Genomic DNA, 17222 nt, shown 5'->3' with positions numbered 1-17222 from the left:
GGCAAACAAAATACCTCCTTAACAAAGAGTTCAGCCAAAGTTTAGGTCACAGTAACGACGGCCATTGACTATTAATGCTGAATGAATACTAAAATCAAAAGTTTTTAAGATCAGTGAACAAGAGGGTACAACTTTATGAAGTTATGACATCACATTGAGGGATTCATGCAGGAGTAAAGTTACACAACTTGACAGAGAGACAGACATTATCGGACATGACATCAGCTTTCTAGGCGTCACAGGGGCTGGAATGATTTATACATGCTAAGATGTGGGACAGGTCCACTAGTGTTACCAGCCTGGGAACAGGACGAAGACGGCATTCTCAGGAAAAGCATGCACGGGAAAAATATGGGATGGGATCAGAAGCCTGCATACGCTGGGGGAAGAAGATAAAGGAGGGACTCGGTCCAATTTTCTCATAAAAATGAGCGAACATCTGATTTCCACAGTGACTAATGCACAACAGATGAGTTAGTAAAAAAGGCTTTAGTATTCCACTCATGCCAGCGACCATGTGCGTCTCCTCACACGGTGGCAACTTCTCAGAGTGCTGCTATTTTTCACAATATATGCTTATGAAACAGTGAAACCATGGAGAAGTAGACTAAACAGTGCTAAAAGCAGTCAGTCAATGGGACCTGTGTATATTGAACACTTAATGTTGTGAATAATTCATGGCGTGCGGTTAAGTTTGGAGAGGTGCTGTGGAACAAAATGACTAGAGGGCAGGTAATTGTTATCGATTCCCTCGAAGCCTCTCTCCTGTTGAGAGCAGCTTGGAGAGACGAGCTCCAGGACTCTATCAAAACCACAAAATAAGCCCTGTCTCCACTCTGCCTGCCCGCTTGCTGGATACCTATAAATTTAACTGCCTTGACAAAGTGCCCAAGGATAGCAGAACCTGTTCGGTGAATCAATATCTGTGCAAACTGGCACGGAGTCAGCAACCTCCCCGGCTTCCTGGCAGCAGCACTGGGCGTCCATGATGGCTGATCATCCCCCTGTCAGCACCCTGCCAGCTCATTCTTAAATATTCTATAGGTCAGCCCTTTTTGTGGCAGTGTTTTGGAGATGGTGCTGAGGAAAGAAATCACTTCCAAAACATAACCTCCCATGGACAGTGTCAATGTCGTTATTCATCAACACTAAAACAGAGCTACTACTTGTGGATAAAGGAGCAACAACTATCAAATGAATTAGTTATTTCACAGTAACTTCAATAGCGGTTACATTTCTTCAAAAGTCTTTCAGCACCACACAATAAACTTTTCTTTCCTGCTTGACCTCCCGCTGCAAAATTACAAGGAGGTGCGGGGGCTGTCCTCTCATTACACTAACATGTACCATCACATCCTTCAGTCTCTGGGTGGAGGACATTCATGGCAGTAAAAGAAAAAAGACCTAATCCCTTGAGAACAGCTTTGTCACTCCTGATACCTCTGTCTCTCAGAAGGAGAGCAGGGGTGTTGCTGCCTAAATACCTGACACATCCCACTGCCATCTGAATACAAGAGTAATCCATTAAAGACTTGATGTCCCTGCAGGGGTGGAAAGTCTGAGAGTGAAAGGAAGTATAGTTTTTGGTGCATGACGCTGACAGTGACACTGAGGGTGCGGTTGGAAAAATATGCAGAAACACAACACAACAGAGATCTAATAATGACTGAAGTAAGCTGCACAGGGACTGGTAACAAAGGCTAATCACAACAGGGTTCGAGGGTGCGACTTATATAGCATGCGAGAACTATTCAGGGATTCATGCAAACGTGTTGACAAAACCACATATTCACATTAAGGAGGATTAGGGCGGGAGCTGTTATTAATATTTAGTTTTTTTTCAAGCTTGGGGTATCTGTGTCTTGATCCGAGGGGCTGGGAGGGATGGGGAACTTTGCCTAAAGTCTGCATCAAATTGAAGGGAAGGGATTGAAAGTGAAAATGACCAACCTTCACGTTGACCTGTTTGTGGATGAAGTGATTTTGATGGAGGTGAGCGATGGAATGAAAAGACACAGAGTGGGGAGGAAGACAACACAGTGAAACCAAACAGTGTTTTCCATAGACCCAGTGGAGGTTAATGACATGGTACAGATATAAGCAAGGAAATGCATACATACGGTGCCAGGGAGGGAATCTCACTCTATTTATTTATTATTTTCTAAGTAGAACGTATCAAGGCTTATTTCAGATGTGTGTCGGATATCACACTTAAACAATTACCGTGCAGTTCAAATTGCTATTGATCTATTAGATGGTCAACATTACAGTATTGTGTTTTATCTGAATACCAATACGAATTAATCAGAGATCAAATAAAACGTTCCTGATACTGGACTTTTTATGCCTCATGCACCCAATCATTTAGTTGACCTATTCAACATTTTCCCCCTTTTTAACTTCTAACTCCTTCAGGAGCACTTGCTGATGTAGGGCTCACTCAATGTGCCCGTGTACCTCATCTTCTTCTTCATAAAAAATGATTTAGATAGATCATATTTGTGAGTTTCCATCCCTGACTCCCACACGCACACACATAGAACAGCATGAAGACATTTTGGTGAAAAGGAAAGCCCAGCTGCAGCACTTTATCCTCTGTGACATATTGACATGTCACATGGATATATGAGGGAGTGCCGGCAGACAGAAGCTGACATCCCTCCTCCGTTGTGGGATAAGCGCTTGACAAATGAGCGCTCATGCACAATCACAGAGCGCTTGTGATTCTGCCAATGTTGATGGAGTCCTTCTTTAGAGGGGGGTCACCGAAAGCAAACAAGGCGCGCGCACACCCGCACTCGCACCCGCACACCTACATAAACATGCACACGCTCCTAACGGATGAGAAGTGGAAGGAAAATAAATGGATACATAGACAGGAAGGGGAAAACAATCCATGAGCAGAGCAGACCCCCACCACGCCTCTCGCCTCACCCTCCCACACAGAAATATGAGGACATCATTCAGTGGCGGCTCTAAAATGTCAAGACAGGGTGGTGACGGTGGCGCTCGCAGCATGGTAGTGTACCTGCAGACAGGAATTGGATCAGGTAGCGACGGTGAGTGGAAAAAAACACAGATGCTTTCTCAGACACCAAACCCATAACAAGCACATTTAATGGAAGTCTGACAGGGATGTATGTGTGGGCGGGTGTTACAAGGTTGTTGATAGAGAACAATAACACAATTCTTTCTCACTTGCTAATCTTTTCATGTCGCCTTCAAAAAGTGGTTATTGACATTTCAAGGCTATAAATGTGGGGAGGATGAAGTTGTTGGAAACATATAATCAAGGGATAGATTCTTAAAGCCTATACTAAAAAGTGAGACTGGAATATTGAAACAGTCCATCTCAGCATTAAATGATGATACTTTGTGCATCACGAGGTGTCGAGAACTGTAAAACCATTGTTTTTAATTTGTTTACAGCCTAAATGTAATTTTAAAATTGTATTAAAAGTTTGAGATCGGCAAGATTTTTACAGCCTGCCGCCACACATCAACACTGTATAAATTTAACAGTTGTCAAATGACTCGTTTGCTTCCAAAGCTTGTTATGTTTACAAGTTTGAGCAGACATGGTAAGCCCCCTAAATCTTCCCTCTGGTGTCTTTGAACGAAGGGAAGAGAGTAAAGGAAGAGAGTCGCGTCAAAGGCCACTTGTCTTGAGTCCCTCATGTTTTAAACCCAATCAAGCAGCCCAGTGATAACACAGCCCCGGGTCTCGTCTCTTCATTCTTGCAGCAGCAACAAAGACAGAGTGAAAACATGGCTTGAGCCTTTGTTCCCCATTGCAGACAAGTACACTTTTAAAAGGTTACGGATGGTTTGATTTCTATCTCTCCACTGGTGTGGTGAGACTGGTGGAAAGAGTTGGTGTTGGGGCCAACGGGTTGACAGCTACCTGGGTGGTGTGTTACAGACTTTCACAGCCCGGAGGCCCTGCTGGCGCCACGCCACACAACTACTGTAATTAACTCTGTGGAGAGAAAAAAGGCCATGTCTGCACCTGTGACAGACATGGCCTGATTAATAGACGAGGCTTACAGCCATCCCTCGCCTTTGCTGTTTGGCTGACTACCTCCCTCTGTCAAGATTTAAGATCTAAACCTTCTGAAGCCCCCGGTGTTTAATCTGTAAATATGATGCTGCGATGGTCCTTGAAGATGATTTTACCTCTGGTTCTTCTGATCCAGGAGCCACTGTCTGTTTTTTTTTACTTGGATTTTTTTTTATATAAGGAAAATACTGATGCTATATAATAACAACTATTAGAGAGAGGGAATTTTGTCTGGAAAAGATCGTCATCTTGATTCAAATTTATCTTGATGGATAAAAGAAGAAATCACTGATCTGTAAAATAGCCTATATGATGCACTATTGTACATTTATGAAGTCATAGCTAATATGTCTCTTTCTTCCCCCGACACTTTCTCACTCCCAAATCCACCCACACTAACAACTGGAGCAGCTATTGTGTTTCATGTATATCAGACATGGTGTGTGTCTGACTGTGTTATTCACAGGGCCTGACCTAGACTATTCTCTCCCCTATACCAGCACTTTCCAGGATGGTAGAATGGTGCCTTTGTCCTGCATTAGTCTGCTCACAGACACACCACAACAAAAACAAACCATGAAACTCCAGGCACCTCCATGCCTTTTGGTGCTCTGGGTTGTGCTGAGGGGGGGGGGGTTAATGGAGCCTTTCGATACAGTCAGAAGGAAAAAAAAAAGAAAAGAAACAAAGCCTGTCACAGCTTCCAGTGCCAGCAGAGGAATCTGTTTCAATGCAGCTGTTTTCACAGAGACCGCACCTGGTCGAGTTTGCAGCCAAACAGGACGTTGAGGTTAGTCGGTTGGTAAGGATAATCGCATGGCAAGGATAATGGTGAGAAAAGCGGATGAAGGTGAGCGGAAGAGAGAAGAAGTGGTGCGAATGGGACGATTAGACAATAACGAAAGGCCCTGCAAGTGTTTTCACTAGGCGGATTCAAACTCTGCTCAGGTTGAAGGTGGACAGAGGGACGTTGGGAATTACCCTTTGCACACATAACATTCTTCTAAGAGTTTCAGTTGTCCCACCCTGGCAGGGGCAACACAGCCAGCAAGAGAGTGAGGAATATGTCAATCACACACTGCTACGCACTCCTGAGAAGAGCTTTAATCACCCCAAATCACTAAAGTAAAACAAATCACACGAATAGGTGTACTAAAGGGATTTAGGGTCTTTAAAGGGAGATTAGACACAGAGATGCATGGTTGCTGGAGTGAACAACATTTAGAATTAAACAGCCAAGAATTTTCAAAGGGTTAGTTCTTTGTGTTTTGCAAATACATGATACAACAGAAATATTAGAACTGAAAGAGATGTTGGACTTTACCTCGTACGTAGAGATTGGCAGGAGCAGAGTAACGAGTCCCAGCACTGTTCATGGCAACACATTCATATTTCCCCTGGTCGGACTCCTCGCTGTTCTCAATTTGCAGAGCTCCTGCATGGAGGATTAAAAAATTTAGCTGTCTTGACAGTAGTGGAATATGAGATGTAACTTTGCATGAAACCACAGCAGATATCTGTACAGTGACTCGCTTGAGAGCCTGTAGTCAATTAGTATAACCCAGTTTGTACGTAATTAAGTGTCTCAGACACAGACGTGGATTTGTCAAAAAAAAATTGCTTACAGCAACACAAGCCTTTAGCTGATTTGGCAAGTTTACAGGAACTGCTAACAGAATATTTGCCTAGTTGTGATAAGGAGAAAAAAAGACCATGACTGACGGTCAATTTATCATCTGAATGACATGTCACAACAATCACAGTCTGATTAGGCTTTGTGCTTATGGAATTAATTGACAAACCAAAGTGTTTATGTCATGGAGGGTTATCTAGCTCAGCCAGCTGTTAGAACCCAGCTAAGCTATACTGCATCTATACTGCACAACAAAAGCAGCAGAATTTATGTTATATCTTATAGAGCCATCAAGCTGCTGCCGCTTAATATCAACAACTGTGCAAAATGTGTTTAACACTGTTCTACCATGAGACATTATTTAGACCCTCAGGAGGGACGCGATTCTGAAGTGTTTTGAGCTGAGAATAATGTTTTCAGAGATGCTTAATGATGACATAAAATAAAAATGTGACCATATTTAAGTACAACACAAATGTAACTATAACAAGAGATATTGCTCCAAATAGCTGCCAGAGCAGATATATTTTCTTTAACCTGTAAGTACACATTTAGCAGTGAGGCCATTTCAGTGTTCTTTCATTACAAACTATCTGACCATGTCTCACTGAAACCCCCAAGGGGGACACTCCTCTGCCAGATGGCTTAGATTAGTATTCACAATCCCAAGTAGCTGTAGTGATCACACAGAAGGCTAACATGTTGTTTCTAACAAACCATGAAAGCCCAGGAGTCCTGTCTCGGATGTTCATTTTGACACACCGTGTCCAGAAGCATCACCTAATCATTGCTACTGAATTGCAAACGGTCGACAGATGAGGCCATTTATAGTTTAACAAATTGGAAGAAAAAAAAGACCAACAACACCAAACTTACCTGCATCCCATAATTTTACAAATACACATTTAAAAAGGAAACTTTTTCTCAAAAAGCAAAACACAGTAACTATACGCAAGTGAGTGATAACAGTTATCATGTCTCCAACACAGCATGGTACGAGGCAGTCAGCCACCATGCAGTTTGAAAATGACAAAAATACTCAGTGTACGATGATGTCAGGATACATTTTTTTTCACATCATGCAGTATGAGATGAATGCAACAAACAGGTTCACCACCAACCGTAGGGGACTCGAATCAAGGCGAGACCAAAAAAGAAGAGCGAAACAGGGCAGGGCAGTGACATGTGATAACTCCACCTCAGATCTCATGACAACACGTCCCTCCAAGGTGTTTGCTCTGCTTGCTGAGCTCATCGCTGTCTGATTCAGCACTGACATGTAACTGCATACTAATGTTGGTGTCACGAATCTGTCAATCTACCCACTCTCCCATGGGAAAAAACACTGAAAGCACGACAGGATTGTAGAAGGTTGCTGGTATGACAGTTTCCAGAGCTGAAACACTAAACTCCTTCAATTACTCCCAACTACAGGAACGCTGGATCTTCGACAAGGTCATTTACAAAGCAGGAGGGACACAGAGGCTGTCATAAGGCTATCATGACGCATAAAGAGTTAAAAACCTAATAGAGTCGGGACTGTATTAGTTGCCATGGATGCAAAAACACTCAGACAGACTGCTGGAAGTCCCAAATGTATCCAGCGTGCCCCAGACGTCCACCTTTTACCTCACTGTTGTTGATTGGAAATCATGCTTTTACTCTTGAGAAAAGCATATGATTTCCATAAAAAGGGAACCTTCCACCTTTACGTTCTCAACCAGGCATCCTGTTCACATGCTTGGGGGCAATGCTGCATCGACTGTATGCAAATTCAGCCATTTTAATTTACATTGAGGCCACATAAAGGAGGCAGGTAGATCCTCTAGTGGCGATGGTGGCCTTTAGTTTAAACTGCAACTCCTTGCCCCTTTTTACTAAAAAGCCCAAAAAGAGGCTGTAGCAGAGAGATGTTTTGTTTCTGTGCAAACATGTAAGTGTGTGTGTGAGTGTTTCACTCAAAAACATGTTTCATTTCTTACAGCAGGATGGGAGACTGGAAAAAGCTAATTTACAAAGTAACACCTTGGACTTTCTTTTTGCATTTCCATTCTCCTGGCATCAGGGTTGGTGATCATTTGTTTGTTAAGGGGCAGACAGAACATGATCAGACAGAACATGTTGGGGAAGAGACGAACGGGGAAGTGGAGGAAGGTGGTCTGGCGCTGTAACAGCGTGAATGAACCTGGTAATGTGGAACTGGTGGGGATGCAGGGGTCTGATGTGAGGGAATGGTCTGAACGTGACACACTTTGTTCATCATCCTTACCTCTAATTGGTGTACCACCTAGGTGGGAGTAATTTTGATGCAAACAGGGTTGAGAGATTAGTTAGTAAAACATGGCTTCTGCCACAGAAAAAAAACTGATGCAATGTGACATTGTACTTCATCAACGCTATGAAGGAGGTATACATTTTGGACTGTACATAATGTCTGTAAATTACCAGAAACCACACAGATTTAGATTTTCTTTGCTATTTGTCCTGACTTCACAGCAGCATTTGAAAGGTATGAAATTCAAGCAGGTTTATTTGTCTTTAATTAAGATTTCTAATGTAAGATGACCCCCACTCTTTTTTGCAGACAGCATTTATGCAGATAGCAGTTAGTGAAATGGGCAAGAGAAATGAATGAAAGTAATACACAGTAATTAGAGTGACGCAGAGGAAAATAATTCAGGTCAGAGGTATTAAATTGAAAAGAAGTTTACAGACTGAATGATCTGGATGGTGTGAAAAGAGAGAGACTAATGTGATGCAATATGAGCTTTCCCCATTACACTGTGGCAGCAAATTAATGCACAAAATCGGCCTAATTTCAGGTCATATGGCTGATGCTGGTGTTGCAGCAGATGTCAAGAGAAAGGTGGCGGATAAAAAGAGGTTTGAGGGCATCACACATCAGCACGTTTTCAGACACCATCACTATGTGCAAGGAAGAAAACTAATTAAAAGTGTGTTGCTGGGAGTAAAAGAAAAAAAAGAGAGAGTGTACAATTTTATCCTTGCTATAAAAACATTATCAAACAATTAGTAGATTTGTTAATATCCAATTTGTGATAAATCTAATTGGGGTTGTTCTTGCAGTACAGCCACAATTGAATATTGCAAGAACATGCACAGTCCAAGTGAGCGTGCTCCAGTGACCTGTATTCAGCGTCCACTGGGCAGCTTTAGCACCTGGCTTTTTCTGGAGTAGCTCTCCTCTTTAATCTTCGGGGCCTCAGACCTGCAGCCCGGCCTGACACTCTCTAAGTGAGGTAGATTTAGTAAGGAGTGACAAGACCAAACCTGGTCAAAAGCCACTAATCTTTCAATCTGATCCAGGTCAGGCGAGCACTGTTTATTTATCAAGTGCACTGATATAGTGAAACAAGGGTACCTCATTGATTTTTGTATTTTTCAAGGTTGAATCCGAGCTAATGCATCATCGGCTGGCCTCATTGTGACCCAGCCGTATGTTTAAGAGGGGATTACAGAATATTTAATACGGGGGAAAATTCTCTCTCTGTACTTTGAAAGGTTACAAGCTCATGTATCACTGTCAGAGATTGCAGGAACGCACGAACAACTTCATTGCAATTTCTGTTACTTTAAAAAGTGGCTGCAGCTGTTGTGAGAAACAGAATCGTCTAAGAACCCAGCCAACTAATCACGGCGACAATGACAAGCTGTATAAAACTTTCATGTGCTTTGTGATGAAAGAGAATAAATTAAGTCATACATGACAACAAAGGCCCTTTGTGTTTTCACATCATTCTCATGTCTAACATGACTACCAGTATGTCTGTTGGCATTTAATGTCATCTCTTAGCCTTCAACATGCCTTTGCTATAATTAACATGTTCCATATGTCATGTAGAATAACATCTTAAAGAAATTAAATCAGGTCGAATTCGATTGTACCTGAGCGGAGCTGTTTGATGCGCCCGTTGCTGCTGCTGATGTCCACAGGAAGCATGTCCTTGAACCAGGAGATCTCCGGGTCTGGGTTTCCGCTGGCAGCGCACAGCATGGTGGCGGTTCTGGTCTTTTCAACCACCTTCAGCTGGGGACCCATGTCGATGGTGGGGAAGCCATGGGGGATTTGGTTCTCTGAAAATGTGCAATGGTAGAACTTTAGTATGGCCACAAACATAGAGCAAAAATGTAAAATAAAATAAGAGGAAAAACATATTTGGAAAAAGATTGTGACAGAATAGACTCTCAGTTGCTGTGAGAGGTGTTGAGTTCATGAAAGCTTCTGAGTATGAGAGAGAGCAACACGTTTCAGGTGCTGCAGGCTGAACGGTGATCAGAACACACACACATAAACATTGTGCACTGCTGTGGAATGCTAGATCTGATGATGATGGTTTAGGTTTCAAATTTGGTTTTAGAAAATTTGGTCGCTGATTGATTATCATAACAAACTTATGACCCAGCATAGGGAGTCTCAGGTTCAGACAGAAGAAGGATATTTGCCTTTGGGCACCCCTGCATTAATGAGCTGCCTCCACAAGCTCAACAAACCTATTTGAATAATCCGACTCTTCGTAAACACTGATATAGCTCAGGTTTTTCATTTATTTTAAAATTGACTGGCCGTAGCCACTCAGCACCTGTTTCACTCTGTGATGGCAAGTTGTTTCGTTGTGTAACATCAGTCACGTGTTTTCAGCAAAGGGAAACAAACTGAGCCCTCACACTCATAATTAATCCTAATATCACCTTTGGACAACCTTAATAAAGAGGAAACCCGATGGCCCTTGCAAGGGATCATTATCAGCTTGCTCTCAAACATGTAATCTCTTTTATCTGTCTCCTTGTATGTGGATGAATCCTTGGTGTGGTAATAACATGCTGCTGCGTGTGGTTCAGCATGAAAAGATATCTGACTGCAGGTTAGCAATGAGAAAAGATTAGTCTGTTTGAAAGGACATTAAAACAACATGTACATTTTGGTTATTTGGGAACAATGAGGGAAATTGTGTCTACAACGGGTTTTACAACAATACAAAATAAAGACAGAATGGTAATAACTGAATGGTCTGATCAAAATCCACTCATGATTATTCAAAAATTCAAATGTATGTAAGATGCTGTTTTCTTTCCATTCACCAGGGAAAAAACAAAAGCCTTTTTAAGACGGTCTCTTGTAAGAACTACGATGTGTGTTAGGAGCCGGGTGATGTTTTAACTACACACACTGCTCTCTTGTTAGTGGGATTGTCTAAAGTCTGAGCTGTTTATAAGAAACCCACCAAATAAATTGGTAAAACATCTATTGACTCATTCGTAAATGTCCATCTAATTAGTTTTTTCTACTTTTTAGAGAGACGCCAGCAGTATATCATCGGCCTCATTTCATTGTGATGTCTGAGTCAAAAATCCATATTTAAACACACCGTAAACTATATGACTGGAGTGTGAATACGAGTGTCTGTGATGTTCTTTGTTCTGATCTCCTGCAGAGCAGTTGTTCCTCCTTTCACCCTTGTGTTTGGCCCGCAGCCCGGATCGTCTCATATTCAAATGTAGTTGACAGATCGCCGTGTGGCGTCTTATCTTTGTGGCAAGGCAAACTTCCTGTCTGACGATACAGGATTCTGTTTTCAGACATCCAGACCGAAATCAGGATACCTCGAGAAAAGACACAACTGCAGCACGGTGAAATTATAGAGTACAATTTGTCACCGTATGAATAATGGTAACAGTATAGCGCCCTGTGTTCCTCTGTGGTTTGTGCTCTCGACAGCATTCAAAGAGAAAGATAGGGTACAAGGGCAGAGAGAATGAGAGATTGAGAAGGAGAAAGGAAAAGAATGAAAGAAAAATACCTTGTAGATGTGTGCCAGACTGTTGGGTTTGGAGTTTGGGCACCAAAGTTGAGATGAAGAGGAAACAACTGATTTATACCAAACCCAGAGGAGGTTAAACCTCAGTGCCACCTCTTATAATTCACTGAAGATACAGTGTGTTCATAATAATATTAATAATAATAAATGTTAGTGTACAGCAGCTTTCATACAAGAAATGCAGCTCAAAGTGCTTTGAGGCCACAGATCTCTGGCCCTGTGTGGCTCCTGACATGGACCCAATTTCCTCACTCACAGGGGTGGGAGGCAGAGTTTGTGTGGGATCACGTGGTTGCGTTCAGGGACGGTAGGCTGTGTTCAGGGACCTCGGTGCAGAGCAAAATCAGGTGCAATGTTTTGTCTGCAACACTATGGTATACTGAATTAGAAGCCTTATCTTTGCACATGTGTCAGCACACCTGACTGCTATTGTGTGCTCTTTGCACACTTCTTACCTCAACTTGTGTTTACTTATGTTTTTTTTTTTAATATTTGCTTTGTAAATCATTTACTCATAATAATAATAACTGACCCCACACTCACTGTTATAGTTGTATGAAATCTTTGTGTACTTCTCCTTTATTTCCAGTGTTCATGTATCATCTGACACTGGCTGTTTGAGCATGTAACACATGATTGGGCTTCCAAAATCAGAAATGCAGAAAATGGTGCAGCTTCCCGTCTGGGTCGACTATATATCAACTGCATGCTGGAAACCAATTGAGTGAATGAGGCGTGACACTGTGCTGTCAATCACAGCGAGCCAGTTACCTGAGAGATTGTACAGAAGAGGTCAGGGGAGTCTGACTTACTATATTCATAAGTTGAATGCCTGAATATTTGACTTCCTCCAGAATATACCTACAGGATCTTCAAGGGTTATAACACTGAGTTAGCCACAGAAAGCAGTGTCTTGTCTTACTGCTGGGAGAGGCTATTTATGCAATGGTGCTTTGTGCAACCATGCATTACACTGGGAAAAAAACAACTGGAATATCAGGATACTTCCCACCAAAGCCACGTGTTGGTGCCTATAGAATATTTATGATTAAGATTATTGGCAAATGTTCCTGAGCTGTGAAAAATGCAAACCATTGGGAAAACAGGGTGAGAGACCCCAAAGGAGTTATTACACGAGTCAGCGACTCAGTCATATCAGGAAACGGGGAATAATTTAAAAGGCAAACAGCTGCTGCACAGCTTCTATATAAATCTATCCCCTATACCTCTGCTTAATGTTTGCACTGCAGGTGAACTGTTACTACAACAGCTGGACATTTCTTTCACACTGTGTCTGATAAGGGGAACCTGCACCATGACGTTGCATGGTATATGTCCACTCTGGGACATTATTGGATTAGAGTGTGGCAGCGCTGTAAGTACAGTTATATAAAGGCAGAGAGGTGCATTTCCTCATTGTTATTCCCACGGTCTGTAGAGTTTGGAAAGATCCAAAGTTAGTCACTCTCGGTCACTCTTGTTTTCAATATTAACTTCTTAGCTGACTTTCTAACTGCCTGTCATAACATAACCCTGTGCTCTCAGTGGCCAGGCCACAGACCAACGATGATTAACTCTGTGACACGCTGCCCTCGCACTGATATTTCACTCGCAGTGAAATTACATGCATTAAAAAAACGTCATAAAGAAAGACTGTTAAAGAAATGGTTTAAGAACACGTATATAAAAAACTTTTGAAAAACTTTGGAAAAATGTAAACATTAATCATTATAATTTGGTTAGAGTGCTAACACGCTGATCGGTATAGAAAGGTGAAACTATACATTTCTTACGAACATAGCTTTCTAAAATTGTCCTTGGCTTTTAGCAGAAAAGAAATAAATTGAAAGTTCTTTCCGTGCATTTATCAAAGATCTTGCCGAGCCATTGTGGGAGGTTTGATGACTGTCTGTCTATCCCTTCTACTCTAACTCCTGTGGCTGGCCTCGCCTGCCAAATTGTCATCCAAGGAAGACAAAGCTATGCCTTTGTTCAGTCCTCTTTAATTTGAAGGGAAGAGAAAAGGCAGGGAGAAATTTGGAACGAATCCAATGAAATAGTGCGGGCAATGCAGGTTGATGTTTGTCAAGATAGGGGGCATTTTTAATAAAACAAGGGCCTCTTGTGCTGGGGTGTAATTCATCAAAAAAGCTCCACACCTCTGTCTAGGCAGGGCAAGAAAATACGAATAAGGCGAAAATCCGTTGATAATGTCACGTAAGCGCTTTATTACTAAGATGAAGAGTGTTAGAGGAGGGGAAAAAAACAACAACAGCAGTTCATGTATCATGTGTGACATGTAAAGAGATTATTGTGTTCTGCTTCTCAGTCTTAATATAACACTGCTGGTTCATTTTCTACATATGCAGACTGAACAATCTGACATCGCGCAGGCTGCATGCAAACCATTTTACCACTGCTGATTTAATACAGTGTCGACGGTTGTTGGCACACACAAGAAATAGTGGAAACGCCCTGGGTTTGCAAATGAGTGAGGCCAGAGGCAGTGCCAGAAACACCTCAGAGGTAAAGACAGGTATGCACGAACTGGTTCCTCCATATTTGAAAGGTAAATAGAACCATTGTTCCCCCAGAAGCAGTTCGTCACGCACGCCATACTGTAATATGAGCAGCTTAGCAGATGAACTTGTTTTCAGAGGCTGGAGCGCCAAAGTAGAAAAGATAGGGGCTGAAATGGGAAGTCTTTATGTGGTTTTCTGATGGTACTACTCAATTAGGATAGCAGTGGGGGCCTTAACTATACACAGAAGACATGGGGAAACACTGGTAGCATCATTTGTGAAGAGAAGAGGCACTGGTAATATGGTAATTGGTAAAATTAAGAAAACATGATACCGTAATCATAAACTATTGTGTCAAGGAGGTGTGCCTCTGCTGTAAGAGCCAGAGGCAGGTGAGGTAAGATTTAAATGAGAGAAGAGGGAGGAAAAAAGTAAAAAGGAGAGGGAAAGGGAGGAGAGGAGGAGGGGTGCATGCCAACCTCCTGCCAGCTCCAATTACCAGTGTGAGCGGAGCGTGGCAGCTAGGGCGATGGGTCTAATCAGAGCCCTGCTGAAAGAGACCCATCCCTGTCCTCCCTTCCCACTGGGAGGCTGCTGGAGCTCAATCCCACACTAACATCAGCCAGCGTTTTTCCCTCAGCCCAAACATACTCATCTCAATCGGGGGAAAACACTCCAGACTCCCCATCCCCTTCATAACAGGGGAGCCCCTGACATACTGCCACAAGATACAACACTTCAGCATAAAAAATGCCTGCCTCATTTCCATTCCAGTGTTCCGAGGTATCCTCTTCCACCTTATACTCTCAAGTACGCGAAGTGCTGAATGATATGTTCTGCCATGAAGGTTTTAAGTGAGGGTTTCACCGGGGAGACACGCCCTTCAGAGTGAACATACATACATTTATGAAACATACAGGGGGGAGCATACAGCGTGTCTGGTAATATTCATGAGAAGACATCACTGCTGCATGCTCGTAAGCTGCCCACAGGATCTTGCTTTGCTCTGTATCAATAGTTAATCGAATTCAGCATCAATGTGCGGCATCAAAAATTAAGGCGATACAGGAAGTCTCTCTTAAGTTATTTAGATTATACATTTGACTTGATTTAATTTCAAGCAAGGAATAAAAGGCCTTATGATCTCCAAGTGTGCCTGTTGCCAAGTGATGGATGACAACAATTACAGGTGATACCGCCTTTCATAGTGCAAACCAAAGGACCACAGTGGCAGCAACACAGGCAGTCGCCTCATGAAATATTACTGCTTTAAAATCCACTCTTTTAAACATACATCAGTGCATTATTATTATTGAAGAAAAAGGGTTTACGCAGCTCTTGAGAATATGTAGGCCATTTTGGCATTTCAATTTGCCTGCGTGTGTGAGGCTGTGAAGCATTTAGCTCTAAAGTGATCGCTAAATGTTTGAAAGCGGAATCTGTTTTGTTAAATTTGTTGGGCGTAAGAACTACAGAGATACAGCTTGAGTGTTTTCTATTTTCATAAACTTTTAATCATCCACCTCTCTGCTCGTCCGACCTGCGAGGGAAACTAAATACAGAGCAATAAATGTTCTGTCTCAACTGGTCCTGAGTCAATCTGACACTGAAAAGCAGACATGCCGTCTGCAGAGACGAAGCGAGCGGCCTGCGGCTGTTTCTCGTGAAGAACATCGTCAACCCAGACATTTGCATCTGCCTGAGACAAAGAAGAATGTGAGATGTGTCAGCGGCGGCTGGAGGTGCAAACAGACAGCCGGAGCCAACATGAGTTCGACCTAAGAGCTCCAAGAATAGTTTGATTATTGACGTGATGTGTAAAACATTCAGCACGTTCACTTGGAAACTGTTTAACCACAAAAGATTTATGAGGAACACAGGTAGTGGTGGTGTTGCACTCGGCTGAACAGTGGCAATGGTTATCCATGAACGGATCTGGAAATAACAGCGTTTCCCTTTTCAGTAACATTACGTTTTCACAGTTGTTCCTTGTTAACGTTTCCTGTGGTGTGGTATGTGAGTGTTTGATATATGGTGCTACTTGCAGGTGTTTCTTTCTGAAATCCCATGACATTCAGGCAGCGACTAATGGGCCCTGCAGGGAGGCAGGGAGACCCCGAGTGGTATTCATGTAACCACCTCTACGTTTTTTGACTTGCAAAGCATCGGAGGGCGAGGAACTTCCTCACATGTTCTGCCATGAAGGGCATGTGAGCAGGACCCTCCTGCTCTTCAGAGCAATATCACTTGGCAGAACTCCCACTGCAACATCAAAGACCCGGCAAGGAGGCCATTGATGTAATACTGTTGTAATGACATGAAAATGGGGAAAATCTCCATGGAAAAGAAAGAAGAGAAAGAAAAGCAAAGACAACAAGATATAAAAGTCACAGAGTCACTGAGTCGGTGTGCACAGTGACGTTCACAATTACACAACAGCAGCTTTTTATCAGGCAGATGAGTGGATTTACTACAGTCGGGATTAGGCAGCAAGAAAATGAATGCAAATGTTCAATGTGCTTTGAAACGTGCATCTAAATAGCCTGCACTCCCTGTCGAGCCTGTTGTCTCTGGCACGCTATCTCTTAGACCATGCAGGTGTTATGGCTGTTGCCATGGAGATACTGGTGCATCAAGCAAACAGTCCTCGTAACGTATTAGCGGAATGCACAGACACACTCGCACGTAACGGACCATCGCAAAAACACAGTCATAACAAAAACACGGCTAAAGTGGCTGTTCATACACTTAGTCCTACATGCTAGTGGATGAATCTGTGTGCTGTTATTCTGCTGTTTATCCAAGCGTACTTAGAGTAAAAGACTGTAATGCATGCCGTGACCTTTGAAATAATACACTTTTTGTCTGGCTGAGCAGAACATTTGGCCTTACTTTCTTGCCTACAGGCAGATAATCAATAACAGACATCTAATCCCCCCCAATTCCTTCCTTTTCTTCCCCCCCCTCTCTTTTTACCATCTCCTCTTTCCTATTTATCTCCACTTCTCCCTCTTTCTCCCCCATCTGATATCATACTTCCACTGTCGTCAGGATGATCTACGGCCCTGTCAGATACCCTGTGCCTATTATTTATTCCGCGGCGCACCAGTTAGTACATAACCATGGCCTCCGACCCATTACTGCTACCCAAGGGTGGTCTTCTGAATTCA

General features: G+C 42.6%; 1 protein-coding gene across 19 annotated transcripts in view; it reads right to left on the bottom strand.

The window, feature by feature from the left end:
• LOC109638972 (receptor-type tyrosine-protein phosphatase F) overlaps positions 1–17222 on the bottom strand; it is a 157438-nt gene that overhangs the window by 61372 nt on the left and 78844 nt on the right. For 11 of the 19 annotated variants that reach the window (XM_069510788.1, XM_069510789.1, XM_069510782.1 and 8 more), the window contains 2 exons: positions 9600–9788; positions 5385–5495 (listed from right to left, as the gene is read on the bottom strand). In XM_069510788.1, coding sequence (XP_069366889.1) covers positions 5385–5495; positions 9600–9788 — 300 coding nt within the window. Of the gene's footprint in view, positions 1–5384; positions 5496–7962; positions 7981–9599; positions 9789–17222 lie in introns of all 19 variants that reach the window. The other 8 variants (XM_069510779.1, XM_069510784.1, XM_069510783.1 and 5 more) reach the window with 1 other exon arrangement.

Source organism: Paralichthys olivaceus, chromosome 16 (genome assembly GCF_024713975.1).
Source record: "Paralichthys olivaceus isolate ysfri-2021 chromosome 16, ASM2471397v2, whole genome shotgun sequence".
Lineage (NCBI taxonomy): Eukaryota > Metazoa > Chordata > Actinopteri > Pleuronectiformes > Paralichthyidae > Paralichthys > Paralichthys olivaceus.
This window is presented reverse-complemented; position numbering and strand designations above follow the sequence as displayed.